The sequence below is a fragment of the Stigmatopora argus genome, chromosome 12 (genome assembly GCF_051989625.1).
Source record: "Stigmatopora argus isolate UIUO_Sarg chromosome 12, RoL_Sarg_1.0, whole genome shotgun sequence".
NCBI classification, from domain to species: domain Eukaryota; kingdom Metazoa; phylum Chordata; class Actinopteri; order Syngnathiformes; family Syngnathidae; genus Stigmatopora; species Stigmatopora argus.
In genome coordinates this window covers 4,687,069-4,702,097 of record NC_135398.1, presented here as the reverse complement: position 1 = coordinate 4,702,097, position 15,029 = coordinate 4,687,069, and the positions used below count along the sequence as shown (strand labels likewise).

The following is a 15,029-nucleotide window of genomic DNA, read 5'->3' as shown; positions in this document are numbered from 1 at the left end:
GATCGGTGCCTAATTCTCTTTCAGTCTTCGTGCGTTTCCAAAATTCAGCAGTTTCCTATCAATAACTTTCATATTTAAAACATTACTTTATGATATCAATATATTAAACATGAGGACATAATTTAGGCAACATAAGTGCAATAAATTTGAATAGAATATTATTCACTAGGGTGGACTGCTATTCAAAGGTTAAGGCCTATGACCTTTAACCCTTCATGGCCAACTTATTTATGGTAATTAAAATATATTAGCAATTATTGCATTATTTTAAATTCTTAATTTGTTTTTTTCCAGTTAATAACAATATATATGAATTAAGAAAATATAAATCAAACCAAATTGTTGAAAATCAAATGACTGAAAACAGAATTCTACAATGTCAACAACGGTTTATGTTTTCCGTAATATTTAACTTTATACATCCATTTGAACATTAAATATTTTTTGGAAACAGCATTAAAAAAGCTATTTTTGAAGTGCTCCTTGAAGCAAAATTAGGATAATTGCAATTGAAACTTAATGAAGTTTTGCCTATGGTAGGATTAGAAATTGAAATGAGCGTGTTAGTTTGTGATGGCACTGCTTTGAGGGGAAGCAGCAGCTTTCAAAGTGGACATGTGAGATGCCCCCTTTCTCTCCTAAGTGGCCATCATCAATTATTCAAGCTGCACCATTGCATGCTGGGAGCCCCCGAGAAGGTAGAAGATTCCCCTCGCCGAGAGGAACGCACAACTGGCGTTAAATAATTCATGCTGTGGTGCCAGACAGTAAAAACATGTCACTATCACGTGACGCTCAACCGCTTTGAGGTTTAAAAAAAAATCCCCTCAAAATCAACTTTTTTCGTGAAAAAAAATGACCATGTATAGTAAGGCTAAGGCTATTTTTCCTTTTAAAAATCAATAAAAAGTAGATAAGGCATTTATTTGTTTTTAAAAAGGACTGTCTATAAGGCTTTTAAAAAAATAACTTTAGAAAATTAGACTTTTTATAGTAAGGCTTTTTTTTTTAAATTACCACATAAAATAAGGCTTTAATTGGTTAAAATAAATTACTATGTATAATAAGGCTTTTTTTCGTTTTTTGTTGGCAGCTACATGACGGTTTTATACAATACTGCCTCCCAGTGGCCAACGTAAGCTTAAAACCACTGTGCACTTTTATTAGGATAAAATACTTTAAAAAAAAAATTCCATACTAATTAATATTTTTTGTTTGGGAGGTTTTAAAATGGTGTTTGTTTATGAATTTCAATACAATTGAGTGAGTTTATCATACTTTACAGCTACCAGTAAAAACTGATTTTTTTTTTTTTAAATAAAATTTCTTAAATACAGCTCTTTAACAAATATATTTGACAAAATAAACACAATCCCACAAGAGTTTCTCTTCACACATTTATTGTAAAAAATACATATAAAAAACAATTTCTGAGACATACAAAAGATTGTAGCTTTAGAAACAGTATATCCAACAGACAAAGACCAGCCATTTTTTTGAAACTGCATTACATATTTACAATTCAATAAATAAAAAGACGCCTCTGCCGTTCAGATTTTTTCTTTCAAACTGCCCATTTATGCTGGGATAAAATCTGGGGCGTCTGACAAGGGACTCGATCTGGGGGTCTATCATAAAAAAAAAAAAAATTAAAAAAATCCCATCCTTTGTTTGCGTTCACGCACACACACAGAGCTTTTATATAGTTAGCATTGGTAAAAATTTGAGGTATTGCACCACACGGCTTGAGAGGGAATTAAATAAATGGGCACAGAAGATTGTTCGCCCACTTTGAGACCACGCACGCACGCACGCACGCACGCACGCACGCACGCACCTCAAGAATACACGTCATAAATTATCACCACAACAAATGTAACATTGAATGAGCCTCTACACACGCGCACACAAAAATTTGGCATCTTTTTTTGTTTTTCATTTTAAAACATGCACATGGCTGCCATCTAATGGCAGGACGATTTGTAGCACCTTAGCAGGGACTAGCGTACAGAGAGGTGCTTATTCCGTATACTTGACACCCGCGTAACCTCACCGGGCGGCGATTTACGTCCAATCCCTTTTGAAATGGGAGGTCTGAAATGACTGGACGTTACTCGCCATGGAGTTCACGTCAGCGTACTCGTAATAGGCGCAACGGCTAGCGTTGCTTTCGGACTACTTCTTGGATATTCTTTGTACTTTTGCAGTCTTAAACGGTCACGCTAAAGTCAAGAAAACGAGTATTCGTCGCTGGGTATCGAGGGCACGGAATTAATACTTGAAGAACTTTCCGCGGCAGAGGGAAAGATTGGAGAAAAAATGTCCGTAAGATGCGTTTGTTAATATATATCAATCCCCCCCTATCCACCCTGTCCAGGAAAAGGCAGCACACACACAAGGCTTTTAAAGAAACTCCATACATTGAGCCATACTAACGGTCATTTTGATGGTATCGGATTTAAAATACCTTGATGGGGGGGGGGAAGCTAGCACTGTCCCTTTAAGACCGACACGGCCGAATCGGCGAATGAAAGTTGACTCCAGAAAACGGGTCGAGGAGGGGAGGTGGCGTTGGGGTTCAAAAAGCAGTACCGTTGCTTCGTGTAACTAAAATAACAAAGGATTGTGGGTAAATCACAATAAACAGTCACTCCGCATCATTCTTCGTGGAAACACTCTTTAGCAATTGAATCAAAAAAAGCGAGAAAGAAAAAAAAAAAGCCTCAAGGGACAAAAAAAAGTGCTCAAATGGGTGCCAACGCCAGCGCAGTTGACCAACCGACCAACCCCCCCTTTTAAAATGTTAACACTAAACACCCGGTAACGACAAAACCCGTACCCGCCGCCGTCAAATTATCGTCCCCCCCGAGCCGGAGGCAAGACTTTTACTCAAAATTCACAGGGGGCGGGGGATATCACATCAAGGGACACCGACCGACCCGACGAGCGAGCGAGCGAGCGAGCGAGGGCTTTTAACCAAAAGCAGCCATCGCTGCCGTCTGTTTGAAAGTTATTGTGGTGAAAAGCTCCCAACCAATAGGAGGAGGAGGTCCACGCTGCCCGGAGCTTCTTTATGGGTTGGCGGACATGCTTCTTTTTCATATGGAGAATGTTGGCATGTGGTCTCCTGTGAGGACCAAATAACCAGCGTGTATGACTATCATTTGTCTACATCAGGAATAAAACATAGTGGAACCTTCCCTTATAGGGACGAATGCACTGGTAACCAGTATGAAGGTAGATTTGAACTTTATGCCCAGTATTCCATATATAGGTAAAATATTTTTTTTTAATTTATAGGTCTTTTGACTTTTAATAGCGTGATATTTTTGCTCCATGTTATATACCATGATAAACTGATATCAGCCCATTCCTACTTAAATTAATATGTTCTGTTATCAAGCTTTAAAGTGACCAATCTTGCGCCGAAACAGCTGTCCGAATCAAACATGACACAAAATTGTTTCTGAGCCAAAAACTGTTAAATTATGTTATCAAGTAGAGACCATACGTGGCAAAATATATTGCGACTTTGTGGATAAATACATCCAGTGAATACAGCTTTTTAGGGCATATAAGGCTTTCAATTGGTCAAACCGACATCATCGAGCCAAAAGTTACACTTCTATTATATTGTGGAATATGTAAATAGTTGAAATAACTATATCAGGCAAATTTATGTCATGGCTAGGTAAAAAGTTTAGCTTAAAAAAAAAAAACTCAAGTAGGATGCATTTAAGGGAATCCACAACTGTAAACCATCTGACCAAAATATTTAGGCCTACCTGAGTCATGGCGGGGAAGTCATGTGACCGACCTGGGATTCAGTCTGAGGGATGCTCAGGGCAGCAGGGCTTCACCTTGGCCCACGTGTCAATGCAGCTGCAACCACACACACATACACACGTCGGTTAAGCTTGGTTCTCGGAATGCGCTCACCACATTTCCCTCCCTGGTGCATTTACGCTTACATGATGCACCGACAAACCACATTTGAACTTAAACCGGAAGCGGCTCGCCCAAACCACCTGACGTTTGAAACAATTGTCATTCCTCATTAGTAAATATTCGTGTTTCTGCCGTCTCAGTACAACATATTCATCTATGTACCTCCATTAAACTCATTTAACTTCTTGACAGAAAGAAAGTGAGCAGAAGGGAGCAAGAGAGTCTGAAATCGAAAATCGGTATGAACGACGGTGCAATTAAGAGAGCCAAGGACAGGCCGCATTCTGGATGGATCTGCTTTTCATCTGTGATTCAGTGTGAGAAGCCAATTGGGTACCACACCTCTTGACATACGCTTTTTCGTAGGAGGAACTTGTGTGAGACTCGTGTGGAAACATCCCATCTGCGCGCACTGATGTCAGGCTCACGTGACGTAACCGTGTCTGATGTGCACATGTGCGTTGCCTAACCACATAAACATTTCCTCTACTTCAATGACAGGGGAGGGGGTTTCAAGACTCATAAGTCCAGATAAAAACTCAGCTAACAATGGCACTCACCGCTAAACCTTTATATTTTGGAACAGAAAGTCTATTTACAGTGAACCTTCCCATGTATACTTCCAAATTCAAGCTGTAAATGTAATATCAAATGAAATGTTTTTCAAGTGTTTTCCATTGAGTTACATTAGCCACTATTTTAGGATGAATGTCATTGTTTTTAATTGTCTAATAATGTGTACGTTTCAATTTGTATTTTTTTCCAGATTTGGGGTCCCGGCATCACAGATTTTCTACACACTCGGCGATAGAATCTCGTCAAAAGGTATTTAAAAATAAACTCTAAAGACTCACACAGATGTATTACTATTTCAATTGTAGAACAAAAAAATTATGTAAGATTGTGGATCAGCGTTCTTAATAAGGAGCAGGCAGACGGCATATGACTCATTGGAAAAGGTAGACGAGTATATTCGTTGTGTTTATCATGTGACGTGTTGGAATGCCAAATTGAAAGAGAGTCAGTGGAGGAAGGAAGGAAGTCCTGATGAACACAGTTTTTACTGATTTAAAGCAATTTTATTTCTTAGAAAAAATTTATAAAAAATAAAAATGGTCCCACAGCAATAAAACGTAACCAAAACAAAAGTATATCCGTTGTGTAGGTGAACTTTTGGCTTTGGCAAATCTGTAGAATTGCCTGTTACTTATGAAAAAAATAAAAAAATAAATACTTAGGGCTTACAAAGAAATCGTAATTACTTAAAAACTTTTTTGTTGAAATAATAATAATTATATATGTATATACATGTATATATATGTGTATATGTGTATATATATATATATATGTGTGTATATATATATATATATATATATATATATATATATATATATATATATATATATATATATATATGTATGTATGTATGTATGTATGTATGTATGTATGTATATGTATATGTATATGTATGTATATATATATATATATATATATATATATGTATGTATGTATACATACAACCAGTTGTTGCCTCTATTTTTTTTTTCATCCATTTTAATTGCCTTTCAAGAGGACATGTCTGTTCTTTGTTTTGGATTTTATCAAATCAAATAGCCTCAAATATGTTTTCCTCTGGTCCAAAAAAATAGGGTACCCGCAAAAATGTATTCAGTGGCTGTTTGCAACATTTTGCAACTTCAACTAAAGCATATTTTCAACAACCTTGACTGCCTCATCCTGTGCGTGCATGCGTGACACTGATTATAGTTGCGATTCAAGTCCAGGTTGTTACCTCTTGTGGTAGACGCAGAGGCACGCAAGGCGGGCAATGGTCTCGCCCTGCACGAGCTCCTCCAGGCAGATGGAGCACTCCCCGCTGTCTTTGCTCAGCACATCCGCTGCAGAGATGCACACAAAAAAATAATTAAAAAAAAACATTGCTGTCTCCCGATTTTGATCGCCACGTGGCTTTAGGGCGGGAACGCGTGCAAACGTACTGTTGTAGGGAAGCGGCGGAGACGTGAGGCAGCTCAAGAGGTGATCCTCGATGCGACCGCCCGGGAACGGCTTGGAGCAGAAAGGACAGCGGATATCTAGGCAGATATAAAACATGGCGGCTTAGTCACTAAATACGTCTCTGTTCGGTATTGGACTGACGACAGAACGTAAAAATATTATCCTGGCAATTTTAGACCTCTGCGAAGTCGTAACGGAGTGGAGCGCAATTTATGGAAAGATAGAACAGGGGTGTTAAGTTTAGCACCAGACACTTCTAGTAAAGGAAATGGTGGAAAAATAGGATACAGGTGGTAAAAAGCAAGCTTTAACTGCTGACTCTTACTCATGTCTGCTGCTCTGTTGCATCAAAAGTGGCATTTTTTTGTCATACTTTACACCGAAAGCTAAATATTTGATTGCGGGATGTCGTGTCGCTGTGTAGAAATGTACAACATTGCTGTGACAGATGCACTGAGAACACCATTTTTTTTAAATCTCTTGCACTTTTGTACTTGCCAATAGAGTGCTGGTTAATAATAGATTTTTTTTTCTTTTAATCTAACTCCAAGTAACTGGATTTTGAACTTTGGCCAAACCAAACGAACAAGAAATGCATTGGGAAAAAGCCCACTCCAAAACCACATTAATTCTGTTCCAGTGGCTTTTGTGTGAAATAGATTCATGTGATAATTTTCTATATTAAACGCAATGTTCCACCGCCACGTCCTCGACCATACCAGGACGCCGCAGATGGTCCAAAAGGACGGGCTCCGACCCGTCCTACATTTTCCGGTGCCAGCATTTCCCTCATATCCTGACCCCGTTTCCCATTCATATTGGCCGGAGGGCTTTCCCGGGAAAGCCTAAAAGTTCTCCCCCGTCTTGTGGCGGGCGCCAAATTGCTCTGTTCAAAATGAACGTCGGTCTCCTTTAAAGACACGCGCCAAATGTTCTCTCTCTCTCTCAATCTGCAGGCCTCTTCTGATGTGACAACTGTCATCGAGGCCTTGTGACATGACAGGGAGGGTGTGCTCTCATGTCATTCCATCGAGCCTTACGCCAGCAGATCAGTCGGAACAATGCGGCCTCGGATGATTCCCCTCGTCGTGGGAGCACGAGAAGAGCAATCCTCTGCACAAGAATGCAACTTCCTCAAATTGGTATCAGTTTCACACTTGAATGTTATAGAGCAGGGGTAGGGAAGCTATGGCTCGGGAGCCACATATGACTCTTTTGATGGGTGCATATGGCTCTACGCTAACGTGAGGTAAAATATGGGAACTCCTGGTGATAAAGTGCAGGAATAGGAGTGTTACGTTGGTATTATGGCATTGACACTACCTCCAGCGCCTTATAATCATTTTTTTCCCATTACACTCTTCTTTATGGATATTCTCATTGATACTTATTGATTAACAACAACATAACAATGTTGTCAAAAGAATTCAGAGACTTTTTGCACCCTAAAAGTGCTGAAGTGACTAAAAAAGGCACACTTTTTAATATGTCCCTTCATAAAAAATATGAATTGTTTATGGCTCTTTCCGTCAAAAAAGGTTCCCAACCCCTGTTATAGAGAAAAGTCCATTACCGCTCATTTATTCGATTGTGCTAGCCTTTAAAAAAACCAATAACAGGCCATTGCAATGCAGTTACGACTTCCTTGAGTTAATTTAGGCAACAAACGTGAGTTTTGACTCAAATCCGCTGAAACGCAGGTTGTTTCATTTAGTCAGCGCAGACACTCGTCATTTTTCTTAACCACGTTCAAGGAAGAGTGAAAGGGTACTTTTGCAGTTGGTCTGGTGCCATTTTCAGATGGCCGTGCAAAGGGTTATGAAATTGTTTTCACAAATGATTCACACAAATTCTTTGACTGTCTCAAGAGTCCCCTGACATCATCCAAATGTAGCATGTTTCCATGCACACAAATCTTGGGACTCGAAGTGGTTGGAATTGACAACAAAAGCCGTCCAATCTGTTTTTATTGATCGGGCTGGCTGCAAATGAGCACCATCGATGGCACTGAATAACGAGCATTCCCAATCAGTCCTCCTACTTGAAATTAATTGGACGTCCATCGTCAATGGCAGGCAAGGACTTATCTGTCTTGATCAGTGTTAGTTTGGTCTCATACAAAAACAAAACATTTTTATAGCTTGATCAAAATATAAATACAATTTCAGTAGACAGGAATTGCATGACTTAATATAGTCAAGTTAAAGTCTACTTCACTATGCTTAAAAGTAGGTGAATGTTCAAATTCGAATAGTTGACACGTCAATGACTTGATTTTAAACGGCACTTGGGAGAGCGGCGGTCACGTCTCGACTTACTGCCATGGCGGTTGTTGACACGGTAGAGGCCGATCCAAGCCTCCGACACGGGCCGCTGGTGGGTGCCCCTGAGCCGCGCCGACCTGGCGCCGACGCTGCGGCCCCCGGCGTGACGGTTTCCGGGCAGCCGCTCGGAAAAAGTGCGGTGGGGTGTGCGGCCTCCTGTTTCCTCCCCAGGCTGGCGCTCGGCGTTGACGGCAGCCTCCGGGCTCGCGTTGCCGTCCTCCTCCTCCGCCGCCGCCGCCTTGCTCTCGATGTGGTTGTTGTCGTCCGCCGGGGACGCCTGGTGGCTCATGCCGGCAGCGATGCCGTGGTGGTCGGCCGGGCTGCCGTCGGCGCTCGCGCCATGCTGGCCCAGGTCGGAGTCGCTGCCCTCCTCCGAGCGGCTCCGGTTGACTTCGGTGTCCTCGAAGCTGCCAGAGAAGTCCACCATGAGGCTGGTGGGCCTGGCGCAACGGGGCCGTCGGTACGACTCCCGCTTGGCGGTGCTGTCCTTCCCCAGTGCGGACGGCACCGGGTCCTCCTGGAGGCGACTCGCTCTCGTGCCCATCGCTAGCGAGCGGGCTAAAGGAGCTTCGGCTAGCCGAGCTATCGAAAGCTTACGGATACGCCAACAACGACCTCGATTCGACCCTTTTCAGCCGCAGCGTACTCGACTGGAAACAACGGGGAGCAGCTGTCTGGCGACCGATGTCGGGGAGCTACTTCAGCTGGACGGGCTTTATTCTCCTGGCCTTAGTTCGCCCTTCCAGTCCACATTTTCCTTTCTTTTATGACGTACTGCTTCTCGTTGCTGCAGCGGAAACAGGGCGCTCTCGTTTCCTGCTTTGAACTGTGACCAACCGTTACGGTAATGCCACCCCAATTACGGGACGAGTTTGACATTTTCGTCGTGAAACACCTTGTTTGAAATCATTGATTTGCCTTTTGGTTATATGCAGATCTATCATATCCCGAGTTTTTAAATTGACATATCAATTTAACGTGATTTGGGGTAATATTCACAAGCTCGGTGAACGCGAAGGCGCATGATTACGGTAAAAATCATGGTCACCGTGTCAACCAATCAGCGCACGGTTGACGGGTAAGGAGCGCGTCCTGCCGACCAATCGGCGACTTTGTGAGAAACAGCTGGCCGACGTCGGCCAATTAGCGTCCTCGAGAGAAGTAGACGGGCCGCGTGAGAGCATTTACAGGAAAAGTTGACAGTTTTGTGTTTGCCTTCACTAAACGAGCTTCGCGAAACATTGACGTAGCGGAGCAGTAGAAGCCGACTGCACACGTTAAATAAAACAGGTGTGGCTTGTATTTAAATACTGTATTTTTGTCATTTTTACACTTGTTTGTCGATACGAGCTTGCTAATTACAGCTATGTAGCCACGCCTACACAGAAAAACAACGCAGTGTTTGCTTCACCTTGATTACCTGCGCTTTTGCCTTGCTTTTAGTCTTCTACTTGGTCCACAGATGTTAAAGGGATTTTTAAAGAAACGAAAAAAATACTCTCCAAACAATCTCAAATGGGCTTGGTGACTTGGGGATTTACTGTCTTAGTGTGCATTTTTTAAGCGTCTGAAGTCGTTTTAAAGTATCAAAATGTTGCGTTTCCGAGCGTTACAATGTCACAAATGGTTAATTTTGCTGACCAGAACCAATAAATAAAACAAAAATGCATTTTTACGCACTAAAATTACAAACAATTACTTTCCAGCCCAGTGATTGCATCATTGAAAGTGTTCTACTGAGTTTGAGACTTTGTTCCCATTCAATGTGTAGCTGTAACTGACGTTTTCAACACACCCTTTTCTTCTCTGGTACATTGTTTGTTCAATTGAGCAAAGCTACACCATTCATCTTGATCTGTCAACCATGTTGTTGTGATTTATTTCAATTTCAGCCATGAGGGGGCTGGATTTGCGACCAAACCTGTCCTGTTCTACAACCGGGGCGAGCTTGTCCTCCAACTACGTTCCACCCTGTCTGGAGAACAAGCTCCTGCAGACATCGTCCTCGTTGCTGAGCTCCTCCCTGCAGGCCTGTTCGCTGACCGCCACCTCCTCCCTACAGCCCTCGGCCTTGACCTCCACCTCGTCAGGCGTCCTCCTCTCAGTCTTGTCCGCCACCTCGTCGCTGCTCCTCAACACCGACAACGCACTTCTGAAATCTTCCCATCTGACCTCTTTGACACCATCCAGCGTGAACCCTCTTCTCTCCACCACGTCCCCTTTCCAAGCTCTTCTCTCTCGTATTTCCCAGCCGCCATCTTACCTTCTACAAGAAGGAGAGCAGAAAAAGGATGAAGACGGTGAAGAGGAAATCTCGGAAGCACAGTTATGCTCATTTGAGGAATCGAGCGTTGTAAGTGAACAGTTTGTTGCCTCTTAACTATTCTCAAAAAAAGTTGGGGTCATTGGCAATACAGATACTACGTTTGACAATAATACTTGACTGTACTTGTTTTATGTGTACCTGAGTTACTTACGAAAACCGTATCACGACATTTTTGATTATAGTTCAGTAACTTTGCTTCTTGTGTGGTATTATTGGTAAAAACCTAACCCTCTCCATTTCAGATGTATTCCGATGATGAGGAGATGTCGTCTGAGGAGGAAGAAGAACGCGAGAAGGTGGTTGCGCCCGAGGCCATGGAGTTGTATTCACCAGAGCTCAGCAAGGAAAATCAAAGAGTGATCAGTGCCAGGCAGGAGGAATTTGCAGATGTGGTCCGTGGCAAGCAGCAGATTGAAGAGGAGCTGAAAAATAAGAAGGTAAAGTAGCAGTGCCTAATATCGTCATTAGTGGTGGAATGGTGAAATATGTTGCAATATAATCTACGGTTATGAAAAAAAAATGCAAAAACAATCAAAACGTTTAGCCAACTTTTGAACTCAAGACACCTAACTTGGAACAAAGACCCACATGTGCCACAATGATCTTTAAAAAACATTTTTTTTACTCATCCTTCTACTTTTAACGTCATGTCTCCTCAGTATCTCCTGCTGAATGCCGTGTGCCTCTCCCTGGTCCAAAAGAGCAATCCGCCAGGTCAGAAGGACTGGGACTCTGAGGACAGCGTGTGGACCAATATCACCAGCCTGGTTAAGGACATTGCTGCATTTGACCCACAGTTTATTCTTAAGGTATGACAAGAAAACGGGGAAATATTAATCAAATTATAACTATATAAAGCTTCACATCCTCACATATATGATGACAAGTAAAAATCACCGTACGTGTAATTATCAGGGCGTTTTTGCAATTTACAGGATGTGTGCAGTATCATTCATTTATGGACACTATTTTCTGTGCTTCCCTCCGTTTAGGTGGCACTGTACACGAGACAAGAGTTGAACATCCGCATCACTGCTAACTTCCTCCTGGCTTTGGCGGCTAATCATCCAACCACCAAATCTCACGTGCGCCGCTATTTTTGTGCCAGCGTCCAACTGCCATCTGATTGGCTGGAAGTGGTGCGCATCTACAGCACGGTACGTCCACCGCAGCTCGCTCTTCTCGCTTGTTGGACCTCCCTTTTAACGTGTTCCTTGAATCTGAATGCAGTGCTTCAGCCACTCGCTGCCCATGTGCTTGAAGAAGGCCATGGTGGATAAGTTCAAGCAGTTTAGCGAGTATCAACTGGCCAAGTACAACACACGCAAACACCGGTGTAAGCACAACCGAAAAAAGTGCAAGAGCAAGGTACAGTCATTACCTGCATTGGATTCTTAAGGGAACATTTATATTTAGATGCATGCGGGAATGGCAGGCAATTCACTGTACAACATGGATCCTCCTATGTTAAACCTCAGTATCGAAAATATAGTATTGCTAATATGAGGGTTTACGTAAAGACCTTTCAAATAATTGCTCTATTTTAAATGAAAACCGAGGATGGCTTAATAGTTCCTAATACCTTTTGATATTCTGCTGTAGCCAAGTAGCACGGATATGAAAAAATGGGCCAACATGCTACGAACAGATGAGACAATTCTGCAGAAATATGTAAGTTTAAAAAAAAAATCATAATCAACAACATTTGCGTTTATGGTCATACATTTTCTGTGTATGTGCGGGTGTGTTTGTAGCTGCAAATGGACGACCAAAATAACGTAGAGGCCAAAAACACCGTGGACAAAAAACAAAATGTGTTCAACATGAAGAATTTGATCAAGAAGCTTCATATCAAAGAACCTGCAGACCACGTCATGGCCATTTTAGGAAGAAAGTAGGACTAACGTTGTCGAATAATACAAATGAGGCAGCCTGTCACCAAGGAGGACGGACCAGTATCTGATTCTTTTCATTTTTACTTCTCGCAGGTACCCCACCGACCTGAAGACGTTCAACGGCAGCGGACTTCAAGGCGACTGGGAGCAGGACAGAGCAGGTCAAAGGATGAAGCTGAAGAGTGCAGAGACGTGGGAGCGTCTGCTGAGTCTGGAGGGCAACAAGGCTGCCACCTGGGAGAAACTTATTGGTGCATTTATTATTCTTTTTAGCTTCCTTCAGTCTTGACTCGATTCTATTTTATTCCTCACCCCCGAAAATAACAGACATTTTTTTTAAAATCTGGTTTTAACTCAGATGATAAGTCCCTGCCCTTCATGGCCATGCTGAGGAACCTGAGGAACATGATCAACCAGGGCATCAGTCTGAAGCATCACCAGAAGGTCCTAAACAGACTCACCAATAAAGTAAGATGCCTCTCATTCATTTTCATTGTCTTTATCGCCTCGGCTCAAAATATTGAACCCCTGTTTCCTATTGCGCAAAAATAAAAATATCGTTTTGTTAACAGAAAGCGGTCCTTCAAAGCCGACAGTTTCCCTTCCGCTTTCTGTCTGCCTACAAAGTCATCATGGAGCTTCGTGGTCTTGGTAAGCAATTGAATATTTAGCTTTCATGGAAAATCCATCCATAGTTTTGGCAAGAGAAGGCTTATCAAAATACTCTGAGATTGTAAAGTAGAGCAGTGGCAGTGTTGTCATGCTCAAAGTCAAAATAAGTCCTTCTTGACCTATACAGCCTCACCGAAGAAGGCCTCGGGCAACCAGGAGATCCTGAAGAAGATCCTCAAGCAGGTCCCCGTGAACAAGCGTTTCAGACGCCTCGATTGGGAGTCCACTGGCAAGAAGCGCTTGCGGTTGGCACTCTGTGTGCCATTTGTTTATCGCTTATATCGTACAAAGAAGGATCAAATATTCAAGGCCAGGTACGACAACAAATAGCAGATTTTCATTGGTACTGAAAAAAATACTATGGAAGAGGATTAGGGCCACTAAGAACATAAAAGGTGGCCAAGATTCTGACTTTAGAGTCAAAATTCGGTCTAAAGTCGGAAACTTTAGAGTCAAAATTCTGTCTAAAGTCTAGAGTCAAAATTCTGTCTAAAGTCTAGAGTCAAAATTTTGTCTAAAGTCAGAATCTTTAGAGTCAAAATTCTGTCTAAAGTCAGAATCTTTAGAGTCAAAATTCTGTCTAAAGTCAGAATCTTTAGAGTCAAAATTCTGTCTAAAATCAGAATCTTTAGAGTCAAAATTCTGTCTAAAGTCAGAATCTTTAGAGTCAAAATTCTGTCTAAAGTCAGAATCTTTAGAGTCAAAATTCTGTCTAAAGTCAGAATCTTTAGAGTCAAAATTCGGTCTAAAGTCTGAATCTTTAGAGTCAAAATTCTGTTTAAAATCAGAATCTTTCGAGACAAAATTCTGTCTAAAGTCAGAATCTTTAGAGTCAAAATTCTGTCTAAAGTCAGAATCTTGGCCACTTTTTTTTTTCTTTTTTTTTATTGATCCTAATCCTCTAGTGTAAAATGTAAACCTTAATTCCAAAATTTGGGTCACTTGCCCTACATAAAATACAATCTTTGATAATATTTGAACGAGTATTGAAGATTAATGGCATGAAACAATACACAGTCGGAGAGAGTACACCGCCGACGTGCTGGACCGTTACCGTCAAGCCTTGGAGAGATCGGTGCAGATCTCGTGCCGCTACAATATCCCGCCCATGCCGGGACGCACGGTCATCTTGATCAACATCAGCATGAGCAGAGGAGACCGGCGCCAAAAGCGCGACTTCTGCCTTCCACCTGACTCGGAATGCAGTGAGGAAGAGGAAGAGGAAGAGGAAGAGGAAGACCAAGAGGAGGATGAAAGCAAGAAGAAAAAGAAAAAAAAGGAGGACAAGCTCACTCCTTCTGTAAGTGCCTTATTCTGCCATTCATGAAAAAAAATCTTTTTTTTTAATCCTTTTAGCACTGCTCATTTTTGATGAACTCTTTCTCAAATCAATTTGCCACAATTTGTACCCCAAATAAGTCACGTGCGGTGCTTCTCCTCAGATGTTGGAGGTTACCGTTCTGCTCTCACTGATGATCGCCAGCAGCTGTGAGGATGTCCACGTCTACTTGCTGGATTATAATAAATACTCAGCGGCGCAGCTGGAGTCCGACATGGTTTTGGAGAACGTGAGGAGCGTCATGCAGCAAATCCAGGTATAACGACAACATTTCGAGAAGTGGCCCTGAAAAGCTTACATGAAGAATATTGTAGCAACAGACTAACTGAATCGTTGGATTTCCCCTCCCAGACATTGCAAAACACAACGGAAAACCCGCTCCAGTACCGCACTTTCTTCTATAACGTCCTCCAGAAAAACAAGGTTTGTTTAACTAATATTTTTTTTAGATGACATGTCTTGATATATTCTTTTCATAATAATAAAAAGATGTCCATTCTCGTAATGTT

At 41.9% G+C, this 15,029-nt stretch overlaps 2 protein-coding genes across 5 annotated transcripts in view; one reads left to right on the top strand and one right to left on the bottom strand.

The window, feature by feature from the left end:
* The window catches only part of tep1 (telomerase-associated protein 1), a 31,354-nt gene that overhangs the window by 1,257 nt on the left and 15,068 nt on the right, over nt 1-15,029 (top strand). For 2 of the 4 annotated variants that reach the window (XM_077615133.1, XM_077615132.1), the window contains exons 2-17: nt 4,715-4,773; nt 6,921-7,106; nt 10,181-10,641; nt 10,857-11,051; nt 11,274-11,423; nt 11,607-11,771; nt 11,845-11,982; nt 12,217-12,285; nt 12,369-12,508; nt 12,603-12,760; nt 12,868-12,977; nt 13,082-13,160; nt 13,309-13,495; nt 14,199-14,481; nt 14,624-14,776; nt 14,872-14,943. In XM_077615133.1, the coding sequence (XP_077471259.1) occupies nt 6,983-7,106; nt 10,181-10,641; nt 10,857-11,051; nt 11,274-11,423; nt 11,607-11,771; nt 11,845-11,982; nt 12,217-12,285; nt 12,369-12,508; nt 12,603-12,760; nt 12,868-12,977; nt 13,082-13,160; nt 13,309-13,495; nt 14,199-14,481; nt 14,624-14,776; nt 14,872-14,943 (2,484 nt within the window). In that variant the 5' untranslated portion in view covers nt 4,715-4,773; nt 6,921-6,982. Of the gene's footprint in view, nt 1-4,714; nt 4,774-6,920; nt 7,107-8,410; nt 9,133-9,419; nt 9,579-10,180; nt 10,642-10,856; nt 11,052-11,273; nt 11,424-11,606; nt 11,772-11,844; nt 11,983-12,216; nt 12,286-12,368; nt 12,509-12,602; nt 12,761-12,867; nt 12,978-13,081; nt 13,161-13,308; nt 13,496-14,198; nt 14,482-14,623; nt 14,777-14,871; nt 14,944-15,029 lie in introns of those variants that run through there. The other 2 variants (XM_077615135.1, XM_077615134.1) reach the window with 2 other exon arrangements.
* On the bottom strand, nt 1,816-9,214 carry LOC144085652 (E3 ubiquitin-protein ligase ZNRF1). The gene is made up of 5 exons (XM_077615145.1): nt 8,283-9,214; nt 5,946-6,041; nt 5,741-5,846; nt 3,786-3,882; nt 1,816-3,127 (listed from the first exon to the last, which is right to left on the bottom strand). The coding sequence occupies exons 1-4, from the start codon at nt 8,830-8,832 to the stop codon at nt 3,825-3,827; spliced, it is 810 nt and encodes a 269-aa protein (XP_077471271.1). The 5' UTR covers nt 8,833-9,214; the 3' UTR covers nt 1,816-3,127; nt 3,786-3,824.